Source organism: Homalodisca vitripennis, chromosome X (genome assembly GCF_021130785.1).
Source record: "Homalodisca vitripennis isolate AUS2020 chromosome X, UT_GWSS_2.1, whole genome shotgun sequence".
Lineage (NCBI taxonomy): Eukaryota > Metazoa > Arthropoda > Insecta > Hemiptera > Cicadellidae > Homalodisca > Homalodisca vitripennis.
Genome location: NC_060215.1, coordinates 77,583,698 through 77,598,161, shown reverse-complemented (window position 1 = coordinate 77,598,161; position 14,464 = coordinate 77,583,698). Strand labels below are relative to the sequence as shown.

General features: G+C 33.4%; 1 protein-coding gene across 2 annotated transcripts in view; it reads left to right on the top strand.

The window, feature by feature from the left end:
• The window catches only part of LOC124369238 (ataxin-7-like protein 1), a 58,547-nt gene extending 49,156 nt beyond the window's left edge, over positions 1 to 9,391 (top strand). For both annotated transcript variants that reach the window (XM_046827125.1, XM_046827124.1), the window contains one exon: positions 605 to 9,391. In XM_046827125.1, coding sequence (XP_046683081.1) covers positions 605 to 721 — 117 coding nt within the window. In that variant the 3' untranslated portion in view covers positions 722 to 9,391. The remainder of the gene's footprint in view (positions 1 to 604) is intronic.
• Positions 9,392 to 14,464: the final 5,073 nt, after the last annotated feature.

The window sequence follows — 14,464 nt, the reverse complement described above, 5'->3', positions numbered from 1 at the left end:
CATGAATACTTTCTTTCTTTAATGTTAATTTTATATCAAAAACACATTTATAGAACATTAGGTGGTTAAAAAACGTTTATACAACATTAGGGGGTTGGAAAATGAAACGTTTATACAAAGTTACAATTTTTCAAATTTTATTTTTTCCATAATTTTGTTTGCTTTATAATTTTGTTCAAATAATTATTTTATCATAAAAAGGCACATTTTCTAAACTGCGTGTTCTCCTCTTTAATTTGATATATAATATGTTACGTTAAAACAATGTCTTCATAATAAAAAAAAAATGTTTAATCACAAAAAACGGCCAGTATACTGAGTAAATTCGATGTTATAGGCTTAGGGTTCAATGTGTTAAAAATAATAATTTTTTATTTATTACAGAATTGCACTTCTTAGTAAGCCTAACATTAAAAATACTATTAGAAGCATTTTACTCAAATGTCAGCTCTATTGCTGACAGATTCTTTACTATAGAAGGTTACATATTACAGAATGGAACTAAAATAAAAATATTAGCGTAAACATTAGTGCTAACCATATAAAAAATATTAAGTGTGTCCATGGCAATTTTCTGTTTTAATTGGGGATTCTTTTGTTTTAGGTGAATCCAATGTTCTCAAGTCACAAAATCGGGGGTCTGGTATACACTAACCGGCGTATGCAGATTGCACGGCAAGGTCTAGAGTCGTGTTTACACAGAGCAGGAAACGGCATATGAGTAGCAACCTATGGACGGGAGCTTTCGGGCTCGCCGTCCACCCTGAGCAATGTTCTTGACAACATGAGTTCTCAGGCTGTATCCCAGAAAAAAGCTGTCAAACGCAGTAAATCAGACAAACTCAATAAGCCTACAAAAAAAGTGTGCTTATCTCAAGAGGCCACAAGTTTACTCAATCTCCAGTTAAGTAGTTTGAAATCTGTGCTCTTGAGACAATACCCGAGTCCGACGAATCGTCTTTTAGTTCCCTCGACAACAAATCCTCACTTAACTGTACCTGGTATTTTGAAACGATCGACTGATTCTCCACCTAAAGCGCAAAACAGTAAGGTGAAGAAAAATTCTTCGGTTACGGAATCAGTGCTGTCAGTTCATTCCAAGAAGGGACTAGTGACCAACAATTCGACTGTACCCTATGTGCAGTTAGCTATCACAAACAACAAAGTGGATTCTGACTACAAGACCGTGAACCTGTGTGAAACACCCCCCAAGTTCACAAACAGTAATACAGTAATTAATGAAACCGATCAACAAAAGATTGGACTAATTGAATGATTTTTACTTATTTTGTCGATAATATTGCTTGTTTACTCTAACAAGGAATACTTGTATCAGTATTTTTCTTATAGTTATTCAGAATTATTTTCATGGTGAAAGAATAATTAATTATAAATTTAAATTATCGTTAGAGGTATCACCTCATATTACGAGTACTTATCTTTTGTAGTACAACAAAATGTCATTAAACATCACATAAGTGTATGTACACTTTAATTTCTGTTCTTAAAAACTCTTCATATACTTATGTTGATTTAAGCTAACTTAATTCAATTTGTTATGGTTAATATAAGTTTATTCAACCCTCCAAGAGCTGACATGTGTCCTGTGATGTCAGCGAGCTGCTTAATAGTGCTAACATTGCGAGAAAAATTTATGATTTTTTTATCCTAAAAGTGCATTTCTCCCGTTTTAGAGCAGTATTTTGAGGCTGTGAAGACAGAAAGTGATGATGAAATCAAATCATTTAACACATTAAAAATACTATTTAAACATTGTCATTAAATAAAATTTACAAAAAAAACTGTGCATTTGTGCACCACTTAAAGGCACTAAAAATTGGCTTTTCTAAGGTCTTGTAAAAAGTGGAGCTAATTTTGTTTATTGTTTTATTATATGTACTTATTATAGTATGTATTTGTATATACCATATTTGCATACTATTAAGTCATTTACTATACTTTCTCTTATCTATGTGTATGTATAAAATATTGAGATTGGAGGAAACTATTTTCAGATTTAGTGGAAATTTTGGGGTCAGCTAAGTCCAAAAATTGTGTTAAAAATAGCTTGATTTCAAGCAATGGATACACTAGTAATGATTTATTCAGTTATTAAACCAATATGTGATTTCTAAAACTTCAGTCCCTTGGAGGGTAACATAACAAATTTTACTGCAAATTTTGAATTAAAAATACTGAATAGAACACAATTAATATTGTTAACCTGTTACTGTAGGTATACACTGTAGATTACTCTTGTTGTTGTTGCCATTGTCTACAATACAATCTAAAAGAAATAAGTGGACAGAATATTGTTGTTTTCTGATAAATATTTCAGAGAAACAAACAATTTGAAGGCCACATAGGATATCAAAGAGAGACTGCATTATTGAGGAACAACTAAAAGTTCGTTAATTGTGATAACAAAATGATGATGAAGTCACCTATTACAAATAAATGATTCTTGTTGATTGTTAAGAAAATCCACTAAATTTTATTAACTGGGGGATTTACAGCATTAAACCCATTCTGTAAGTCTTGGAGTTGTATTGGAATATTTAGTACTTTATTTATTTTTATTATCTTAGATTATCTCATTTTATTATACATTTTCTATCACAAGCTTTGAATATAAAATAAAAGAATTATATACTATTGTTATTTTTACACTGTAATAAATCTTAAACATTTTATATTTCCAATACACATAGTTCAGACTTTGATAATCTTTATTCTGATCTTGTGTTTGATCTTTGTTTCTCTTTCCCTTTCTAATAAATATTTTAAAATTCTATTGGTATTAAATTACAGCATGACTCATTTAAACAGTAATAAGTTGAAATGAACATTATGTGTGAGGACTGAATACAGTACTATATTTATATAGATACACTGAGCTGTTATAGGTTAAATATCTAATTTTCTGTTAAAACTTACTTATGCGTTGATTTGTGTGTGTCTAAGAAGAATCTTTCATTCAATGCCACAGAGAGCATTTTTTAATAATTATTTAATTTTGATGAATTTCAGTAATAACCATTTAATTTAGCCAACATTGATGTCTACTTGTGATTTATTTTCTCTAAATTGTGCCTATGCAGTTAAAGTTCAAATATCCAATATTTAGCAAAATTTTTACTAATGTGATTAGATTGGATTTTTTTATTTCTACCCTGATGTAAACTGTATGCCATACATTAAAATTCGAGCGATGCACTATCCACAAGCCAAGTATTTAAAGCTAGTGTGATGGCAGTAACATTTTTCTGATACCATTGTAACTGTTGTCAATAACCAACTAACTTTATTTTCTATTCCATTCTATATTAGGCACTTGTTTTCCCTTCAATTTATTGTTTGCTTATAATGACATTTTAGTTTTGAGTATTTAGCTGTGTTGAATTATTTCTGTAATTTACAATAGCCCAATAATGAATATGGATATTATGCTTTAACTGTATAAAGTTTTGTCACATATATTGTTTTGTAGTTTCTTGCATACAGCTCCTTACATTTAGTTGGTGATACTCTTTCTATTCACTGGATAAGTCATTATTTAATTTATGTGTTTGTTTTATCAATCCAGGCTACTAAGATAATATAGATAAATTATAATAACCAATTTGTAGGTTCAAGTATGCCTTATTCATGAAATTCAAACTATGGATAGTAAAACTTAAACAAAAACTTAATTTGATAATTTCTTTAATGCCAACTTTAAGATTGTGTGTAATATTCTACAAAGTGATAGAAAAATATTTATGTTCCCTAAAAATACGTGTTGTAAAAAAATAATTTGTACAAATGTTAAAAATTAGAAATTATGCATTTGTTTGTGGATTACTATATTTTGTTTCCAAATAAATCAACCAAATTATGTTTTGTGCTAGTAATTAGATTCTTTATGATTCTGAAAGTGAATGTTGAAAGCTAGAAAAATTAATTACAGAGCAATATGTGTCACTTGGACTGTACAGTTTGGTATTAATTCTCACTTCTTAAACAAAACAAGTAGACTAACCTCTGATTTATTAGTTGCATTATCATTTATGATTGTTATGTTGTATGAATAGCTTAAGGAAACATCAAAACAGTCTTCATACCCCGGATTCCCATGATTCCTTCGGATTATCAGTTTGAATGTATAACACTACAGTTTCCTGTAAAACGTTTTCAATGACACAGAATACAGTTCTAGGTTAATCGTTAAAAATGGCTGGAATGAATTTAAGGAATTCGTCTTTCTCCCCCTGCCAGATGTTTGTGGCCTGCTCTCTGGTAACCTCTTCTGACAGTTAGGTGATTCTGCAACACGAGGGTCACACAAAAATGTTGTGTGCAGGGAAGTTTTAAGACGATAATCTTTAAAATATTAATGACTGACTCATTTTACAGCATCCAATACACAGTAATACTTGACATGTAGCAAACTGAGTGAAACAGTTTACAATTTGATCCCGTAGCAAAGCACAGGTATTCAGCTAATTTAGTATAAAAACTTGTTGGATCGTTACAAAATATTTTGTTACCCAAATCATTTAAAATACAGTTTAAATATATCCAATGTGTTTGTGTTTGGCTTAATTCATTGAAGTTGTGTATGCGGTTGAACATAAAAAAGCTTTTTGTTTAAGTGATATAACACGGATACCTAATTAGCTGTATTTGCAGTTACACATTATCACATGATGTGAGGCTGTAAATAGAGTGATATTGGGAGAAAATCATATTGTCCTGTGTAGAGTTTAGATTTAATGCAGAGTGTGCCGTATTGCTCTACCTTTGTATACTTCTAATGATTCAAAGCATTTCCATTTGAGCTCAAGCTAGATTGTGCAGATAGCTCTCAAATAGACACAATTGTGTTTATAGTTCACAGTAGATTGAATGGTTGTTGTGTGCTTTAACATTTTTGGCCTAGGTATTCAATTATCTAGCAATTTTAAGGCTCTGCCTTGCTCTAGAGTACTGTATCGATCTAGTGTTGATTTCAGGGTAGAGTGTCGTGGTGCTATAAGAATGTACAGTAGATCGTAACACAGAATTGATTTATGAATAAGCTAATTACTGTGAATAGTTAATTTTGAAGTAATTGGAACATTAACATGCACGAAAGGATTGGTGCCAGTAACAAAAATGGTTCAGTGATCATGCAACTAAGTTTATAATCAAAATTGAGTTTTGAAGGTTATAATTAAGAAAAATGCTATTGGATAAGACCCAAGTGACTATTGCGCTCAGACTCTTGACTTACTGATGTGTTAACCAACAGCTCGCTACTTGTAGTCTAGTACTGTACTGTATATATTATAACTAGCGTTTCTGTAAATGTGTTGTATAGTCGAGCTCAAATCTTTCATTTAAGTTGTACATGGTTTTCCTTATCTGTTATTTTGTAGGATATTTGTACATTGTTTTATGCTGCCTGTGGTCAGCCAACAATTCCTTGTAAAATATTTTTTGTAATATATTATTTATATTATACACAATATACTTAAATATGGAAAGATTGCCTCAGGAAACTGCACTCTATTTATGACTTTTCAACATTTTGTACCCCTAGAAATAAGGTCAAATCAATAGATTCAGTTGATTTATGTATATTATTTCTAATACATGTTTATGTTAAAAACGTAAAACAATATTTTTTATGTTGTTAATTCAGGGAAAAATATATTATTCATTGTCTGATATTAATTATTATAATTCAAGATTTTTTAATATTATACACCGTCAAGTGTTAAACGTTTTATTGTTTCACAGAAAGTTGAAGATTGGGCTAATAAAAGAACGTGTGATTTGTTCACAGTAATATTTTTATCTTCTAAGAAATTCACACAAATATCTGGTTTTAAATTTATTACATGTAGAGCTGTATGAATAATTTTAATGTTATCACCAAAACCTGTGAATTGATTCTTGATACCTATAAATATAAAAATGCTTAATGTACCTGAATCTTAGTACTTTTCTATCTCATATTTTAACCACTTTTACCCTTTGGAGACCAACTTCCGATATATCGAACTATGTGCAGTCAATGCTTATAGGGAGTAAACAGAGAGTGGGACTATTTTATTATCCGGAGGTCACTATTTTAAATTACAGTTTTAAGTACACTACAATAAATTACAGTATTAAAAAGAACAAAAAGTCACAAGTAATTACGACAAGTTTATCGTATTCTGCCTCCCAAAAGGGAGTGATGTCGGTGAGAATTGAGTTGAATGTTGAATGCATCGCCACCAGTTGCCTCCAATAAAAAACTTTCCTCGTCAGTTAATAATTATTCATGATGAAATTATAAATTAATCAAGCACATGACACTCAGTGAAAACAAATACAAAAATAACAACAATTAATTATTCGCAAGTGACCGTGATTTGTGCGTCTGGGCCTACTTGAATGGTCGCTGATCTAGGCCTATTTGGAGGTGATTTGGCGGCAGGAAGTATGACTCATCTGGTATTTTTTTTATTCATTATGAAACAAGGAAAGTACTAGTAACATATAATGAAGTTTATTTTTGTCTCTCGATGTCTCTCAAAACGGTTGCTGTGTTACTTATTTCTGTGTTTCGTTTGATTAACGTGAACAATGAGTCAGTGTACTGAACAAGAGTAGGCATATCTGGAAAATATTTGGTTTAGTTCTTATGAGTCCAATTTTATCCATTGATTGTTGGAAAGTGGTATTTAGGATGTTGTACAAAATATATATAAATATATAATATTCCTAACTGAGAATTATCTTGAGAGTCATGCTTTTTTTAGTTCTATATAGACATATTCCCTGTTAGAATACACAAGGCTTTATGCCTCAACATTTTTTTATCACTGTCAAGAGTGGTTTGAAACTATTTTTTCTAAAATGTCAAATTTACAATACCGGTACTTGATCTATACACAACACTAATCATTAAAACTGAACTACAGAATACAGGTCACAATACGTCTGCGTTCGTCTACTAACCACCTAAGACTGACCAGAGATTTTAAGAAGTTCATCTAGCATGAACCAATAATAACAAAAGGGCCCATTCCTATCCCCCTTCCTTTATATTTCTGCTATCTTGTTTTTGTCTGCCATGACGATTGCCATTGGCTAGTGCCCTCTGGTTTGATTTGTGGTTCCTAAAATAAAGCCATTTCCCTCGAAATTCTGCAAATCCCATAAAAATAGCCCAGTATTTCTCGCTTACTTCTTGTAGTGTAGTCTGGTCTCCAAAGGGTTAAATATAATAAGCAACATTTTATCTTAATATATTTGTGACATGTGATTTAAACTTTTATTTTTGTTTACCGCAGGTCAAGATTTATGTAATAGGAGTAATTTAACATTGGTGTGTCAAGTGGAAGGAAGGTACCCTTATTTAAATAAGTAACAGCATTAACAAAAATATTACTTTGAAGCTTATTTTAGGACCATTTTGCTCTATCTTCCATAATTTTAACATATGTACATTTTTCTTAAAAATAAAAGAAGATAACATACTATAAACGCTTATAAATTAGGTTGGGACTTTGCGAACAACATACTGTAAACCTATTTTTGAATTCCTAGTAAATCTTTAACATATTGACTGCCAAATATTTTGTATGGGAATAGGTTGATTTCGATACTAGAAATTTCCCATATAACCTTTGATTCAACAAAGCAGGCATCAAGTGCCTTTAAAGCTGTGTATTCCTCTCTGAATTTTGCTCTTAATTGACGGTTTATTAAGAGGGCTACAATCCACTTGACAACATCTGAAGGAACTCCTATCCTTTTCAGTTCTGCTTCCATGGGTTCTTATGCTACTCTGTTCAAAGTTGCTCCAATGTCCATAAGACACTACTAGAGCTTCCTTTTTCTTGAAGGTGTCTTTTACTTACTCCACGATATATATGGAGAACGGTAGTGGTTGACCTTCCTTCTACATGTGCATGTTGAAATAAGTCTGAGTGGGCATACCGAAAAGGTTTCATTCCTTATGTGTTTATTTATAATTTTTTTCATGGTTTTCACTATGAAGGAGGTTAGGTTGATCAGCCTTTATAGCTTAGGCTGAGACAATTCTCTATCCTTTCTTTCACCACTAATGCCATCCTCCAGTTCTTTGGAATATAGTCAAAATCATAGTTGCTCCTGAAGAGGGGTATTTGATTATTTATAAGAATATATAACCCTTTGTGTAATAGGGGCAGAAGAAATATCCCATCCACACCTGGTGATTTAGAGTACTTAAAAGAAATGACAGCCCATTTAACCCTTTCTACTGAGAAGATTTTCCTTGAGTGCTGTCTGGTCCTGACAACCTCCCGACAACACCCACCCCCTCTCAGTATATTATATATTAATATAATTTTCCTTCAAAATCATAAGGACCTCTATACGTATTTTATGTATTCTCAGTAGTGATTCCAACAATGGTATCAAGAGTCAATATTCCGTAATTTGGTGTGGTGCGGTCAGGATTACAAACATGTTGCACTTTAAAATTGTATTAGTGCTGATAATATCTGTTTTATGTAATGTTCTTGCAATATCTTTTCATTATTTAATCACATTGTAATTCTTTTTAAGTAAGATATGGCTATTTTTATTTACTAATATTTTTTGTATATGTACAGTATATAATACACTAATATCACAACTGCTTAACATTTTTGTTTTCTACCACATGTTTTTATTCAAATGTTCTATCATTTCTTTACAAATGATACATACTAATTAAATGAAACATAAAAAGTTCAGGTAGACCATAACAGAATCTATTTAACAAGCTGCTTGATGAAAAAACTGTTTTATGATGATGAATTAAAGTACTTGTACCTGTATAAAAGGTTCTGCTTTTAGTATGTCAATACAGCAATTGCAAATGCTTTCAAAGTATTATATGTTTGTTGTCATTAACCGTAATATTTTAACTAAAAAGATCTTTTAACATTTCTTGGTTATCTTGGTAATAAACTATTCTATATGAGTTTTAAAGTTTATTTCTGTATTTGTTAATTATATTTCTTATGTAAGGTCTAATAATAAAAAATGTATACCGACTAAAATATACTCTCTTCTAGTATAATTAAAAATATATACTGTATTGTTATCATTATAATACTTATATATATTTATTAATTTTGGCATATTTATAATTTTTCATAAAAAATAGGTCTGTCAAATAAATTATTGATACATGTAAATTTTGGAACTCATTTTAGTTTTCTTTGTTTGATGTTCTTTTATAAGTCATATGTTTGTCCATAATGGCTAATCTGTGTTTATACATACAACTACATGTAAATTTTGGCTAAGTAAATTGCTAATATTCATGGGACAGGAGTTGGACATACACCTTTTTTTAAAAGTAGAGTCCAAAATAAAATAATAAATTGTTGTGAAGTGCGGATTCTGTTTGATTTATTCCATAACTGAATTCCTAAGCTCTACAGAATAAATTAAGATAATGCTGCTACGTAACATGGTATGTTCCAGCATAATCGGGCTTACTCATCCATCTCACAGGCCATCCACAAATTTTTAAAATTGGTATTTTAAAATTCCCACTATCAGCAGTTTCAAGTGCTGATATAGGGAATAAACAAGTGATCTGATATGATGTGACAATGCAGTGGAATAGGTGGAGTCAGTTTTACTGACCAATAAATCATAGTATTAACAATTTCAAATTTAGAATACTTTTTATGTGTAAAAAAATGTGCTCAGAGAAGTACAGAGGAGGATCTCATGCCATTCCAGGGTAAGGTTGAAAGGAAACCCCTATTGTTATTGGAGCATTTTTATTTGGTATTAACAAAAATCAAGATTTTAAATGTCGTTTAAGTTGTTTAAAGTGTTCAAGTTGGGTATTTTATTAAAGCCATGAAACCCTCTTAAAATGAGCTATCTCACAGCTAGAGCTAGCTCTTTGTGCTATAACAAATAGAACTATAGTTATAGCAGATTTAGATTTAAGCACAAGTTAAAAAAAAACACTGTATTTTGTGTGATTTGAACATTTGTAACTAAAAAACTACGAGAGATAAATTATGTTTTAGTTCAGGATCTCGGAGAGTATAAATAAACAAAGTTTCAGCCAAGTCTGAAATGGTCAAGTTGAAACTATTGTTATTGGTTGATTAACATGGAATGACCCAATTATGTATTTCTATTCAGTTTTTTTATAATGAAAATTATGTAAAATATTACCTGTGGCTGAAATGAAATGAAATGAAAAATTGTTTATTTAAGCAAGCAAAGTTAGGGCCTCATGGCCCTTTCTTACACTTAACCTGTCTGAGCAATAATTATTAACAAATATTGACCAAATTAATATTAACACTGATCTACTTTACTAAAGACGTTAAATTAAACATTAATCTAAATACTAAAAATTATAAATATGATACTTCTAAAAAAAAAAAAATATAGTTATACAATCATGACACAAAATAATATTACAACTTCCATTTTTAATAAGAACCAAAAACTATTAATAATACCTAATAACAATAATTTATAAATAAATAATAAGGATATTTTAGAAATAAATAATATATATGGTGTTTTATCTCACTCACACTCCTCACACACAATGCCCAGCACCACACCACAGACCCCTAGGACGGACTCGCCCCGACCAACCGTTCATGGTACAAACGTCTCAGTGCCGCCACAAACCGCCGATCTCCCTCAATGGAAGTGATTTCTGGGGGGAGGGAGTTCCACAGACGACAACCCATCACTTGAAAAGATCTATCAAATACTACAGTCCTGTGTTGGGTCATTCTTAAGGTACGAGAACCAGAGCGAGTGCTTCTTACACTATCATGAGATATAAATTGGAAATAATTTGAAAAATATTTTGGAAATCCAGATTGTAAAATTGAATGAACTAAATTTAGTATTTTGATTGATCGTTGTTCTTTTAATTTCAAAATATTTCCCTGAATATAGTACGGTGTAATGTGTTGGTCGCGTCTCACATCATAAACGTAACGTAAACAGTAGTTTTCAGTCCTTTGCAGTTTCTCACTAAGTGCTACCGTCATGTCATTCATCACAGAGTTGCAGTAATTGAAGTGTGGAAGTACTAGTGATTTTGTCAACAGTAGTTTGATCCGTTCAGGTAAAAATCTTTATAAGCGTTTCAGTGAGTGGACAGATGCGAAGACTCTTTTACATATATCCCTCACCGCTTCCGTCCAAGTCAAATTCGAGTTAAATGTCAAACCAAGATTTTTCACTGTTTCGTAGTATGGTAGAGTAGTTCCATCAATAATTAAGGATTCAATAGTGTTCGGGTCCAGAAAGTTCCGTAAACGTGTGTGGCGTATTGGTTTGGTTTTTGTATGGTTTAGTGTAAGTCCATGGTTTCCACACCATAAAACAATATTTTTAATGTCATCATTGATCCTGTTGATGCAGTCATTAATTGAGTTAACGTCAAAGTGCAAGTAGATTTGTAGGTCATCAGGTACATGTGATACCTGCAGTATTTGAGAACTCTGTGAATGTCATTTACATACAGTACAAAGAGAAGGGGACCCAGGATAGAACCCTGAGGCACCCTACAAGTAACACACCCCCAGTCCGAAGTCATGTCAGCAACCTTGACACACTGCCTTCTTTCTGACAGATATGATCTCAGCCAATTAAGAACATGATCAGAAAACCCTACTACCCTTAATTTAGCTAACAGTAACTTGTGGTTTACGCTGTGGAAAGCTTTAGAAAAATCAAAGAGAGTAAGAATTGTGCCCTGTCTATGGTCCATGGCGAGTCGTATGTCCAGTTACCTTTAGCAGTGCAGTTTCAGTACTGTGGTTTGTGCGAAAACCAGATTGGTAGTCACTTAATATGTTATAGTTAGTTAGATATTCAGTAATTTGACAGTGCACAATTCTCTCAAGGCCTTTAGATAATGCAGGTAGAATACTTATCGGCCTGTAATCCGAGCATGACACTGGAGCTGAGATCTTGTTGAGCGGGAGGACAAGAGCAGACTTCCATTGAAAATGGAAAAAACAGCTTCTTAATGACGTGTTGAAGATTAAAGTAATAATAGGGAGGACAGCAAAGAGGATATTTTTAATGAGGCGTATTGGAATACTGTCATACCCCACAGCATTGCTGCGGATACGGCGTATAGCCCTTAACACGTCACCCTGTATCACTGGCTTAAAAGTAAACTCTGGATAATTTCGCCTGTGATCAGGTAAGTTTCGAAGATAGGTTAAGTAGTCATTCACTTGACCTTGGTTGATAGTTGGACTACAAGAAGTGAAAAAGGTATTTAATTCATTCAATGGGATATGGACCTGATGTGATTCACGTTGCTTTCCCACCCCAAAGCTTTTAACCTTTCGCCATAAGTCGCTTGACGACTGTTTTCTATTCTCAAAAAGACTTCGCGTGTATCTCAGTCTGGAATTGCGTAGAAGCTGCTTAACCCTATTCCTAAGTTCACGGTACTGGTCCATAAGTATATGATCTTGGGAGCGCCTCGCTCTCCTGTACAGACTGTCGCGATGTGCCATCAGACTGAGAATTTCGTCTGTCATCCAGGGCACTGGACGCCTTTTACTAATACGCTTTGTCACTATAGGTGCATGTTTGTCATAAACACCCATGATGGTTTTATTAAAACCATCCACCATATCATCCACAGATTCAAGGTTTTGCCATGAAATCATCAAGATATCAGACATAATATTCCATATTTTTAAAGTCTCTGTATTTTATGAATCTAACTTGAGCCTTAGGTATATTTACAAAATAAACACAATAGATTAGGTCATGCTTTGATATGGCAGGGACTGGAAGTTGCCCATGAAGGACGATATGCTGTGGTTCTGAAACAACCATAAGGTCAAGGAGAGTGTCAGATCCGGCAGTGTGGTGTGTCAGTTCCAGTGGCAGTATTGTCAGATTACAAGAATCGAGAATATAAGTCACTTGTCTATAGTCATAGTTGTGATTGTTTTTCAGTAAATCAGTATTGAAGTCGCCCATGATCAATATTCGATTATATCCATGCATAAATTGCAAGAGAGCATTTTCAAAGTCTGCCAGATGACCAGTCCTGGGCGGTCGATAACACACTCCCAGTAATAGTACATCCGAACCAGACAAGCCAATTTCAATGAAAATGAATTCGGGCCTGGCCGAGTTCCCAGATGGAGATAACGTAAGCTGTTTACATCTCAAGCCCTCCCTGACATAAACCGCAACACCTCCACCTGTCTTTCCCAGTCTGTCGTTCCGCTGCAGAGTATATCCGGGAAGGGCCACCTCACTTATGCGAATACTCGGCTTAAGCCACGTTTCCGAAATGCTAATCAGATCAAAATTTTGAGGCCGAAATATCTCTCTGATCTCATCAATATGCCCCCTCAGCGACTGAGCATTAATATGTGCGGCTTTCAAGTGTCTAGGGTAAGGCGCTAAGGAGCTAGATAAGATATCAGCTGTGAAGGGATGAGGAGGGGAGGGGAGGGAGACCGGTCGGTCGGCGCGGCGACAGCTGTGCGGACCCGCTATCCTGGGTCCACAGTCCACGGTGGCGCGACACGCCCGTCCCGGCCCGCGGCCGCGGCACTGACATACCCACACACACTCATCCACTCACTAATGTTCCTAACTATTTTTAACTGAGCCAAAACACACAGTTACATGCTGTTCGGCTCCTTGTGCGAAAATAAAAATAAAATAAAATAGGGGTGCAATAATAAAATAATTATAACAATGCCATACAATAATATAATGCTGTATAAAACTGAGGGTGTATAAATTTATATAATTAATTAGTCGAAATAAAAATATATAAACAAAATAAAGAAGATTTGTGCTAACATAAATGCAAAAGAAAAACAAAAGTTATTTTCCCATGTAGAAGTGCTACTTTTCTTTGTGCTATTCAAAACCGAGTGCAATGTAAAACACAATATAAAGTAATAACACGTAAATTAACATATATACATACATACATAATAAAAAAGAAAAAATCAAGCCTTTTATTTTACCTATATAATAAGAAATCAAAAATCATAATAAATTATTAAGAGTTAAAAAAAAAATTAAATACCTCTAATCTAAGCTACTTTAAATCAGTAGATTATTTTACGTCACTCGGCCATTCTACACACTGGAAGAGTATCTTCAAAAAAACTTTTCCTGATGTTAATGTATTTAATGACACTGTTTATAATCTCAAAGATTGTAAATAAAGATATTCTCATTCTCATTCTCATTCTCATTCTGTGTCCACGGCTGTCCACCCACATCACTCGGCCGTCGCTGGTCCAGCAGCTGCGCAGCCCATGAACCTCGACCGCCCGCCGGTATACCTCCTGGCGCTGTGCCGTCAGATCCTCGCGCACCACCACGCCGGTCCCCTTCAGTCTCTTCTTGGCGGCGTAGACTGCTCGGCGGTCCCGGTGACTCACGAAGCGGACGATTATTGCCCGAGGCCTGGTTCTGC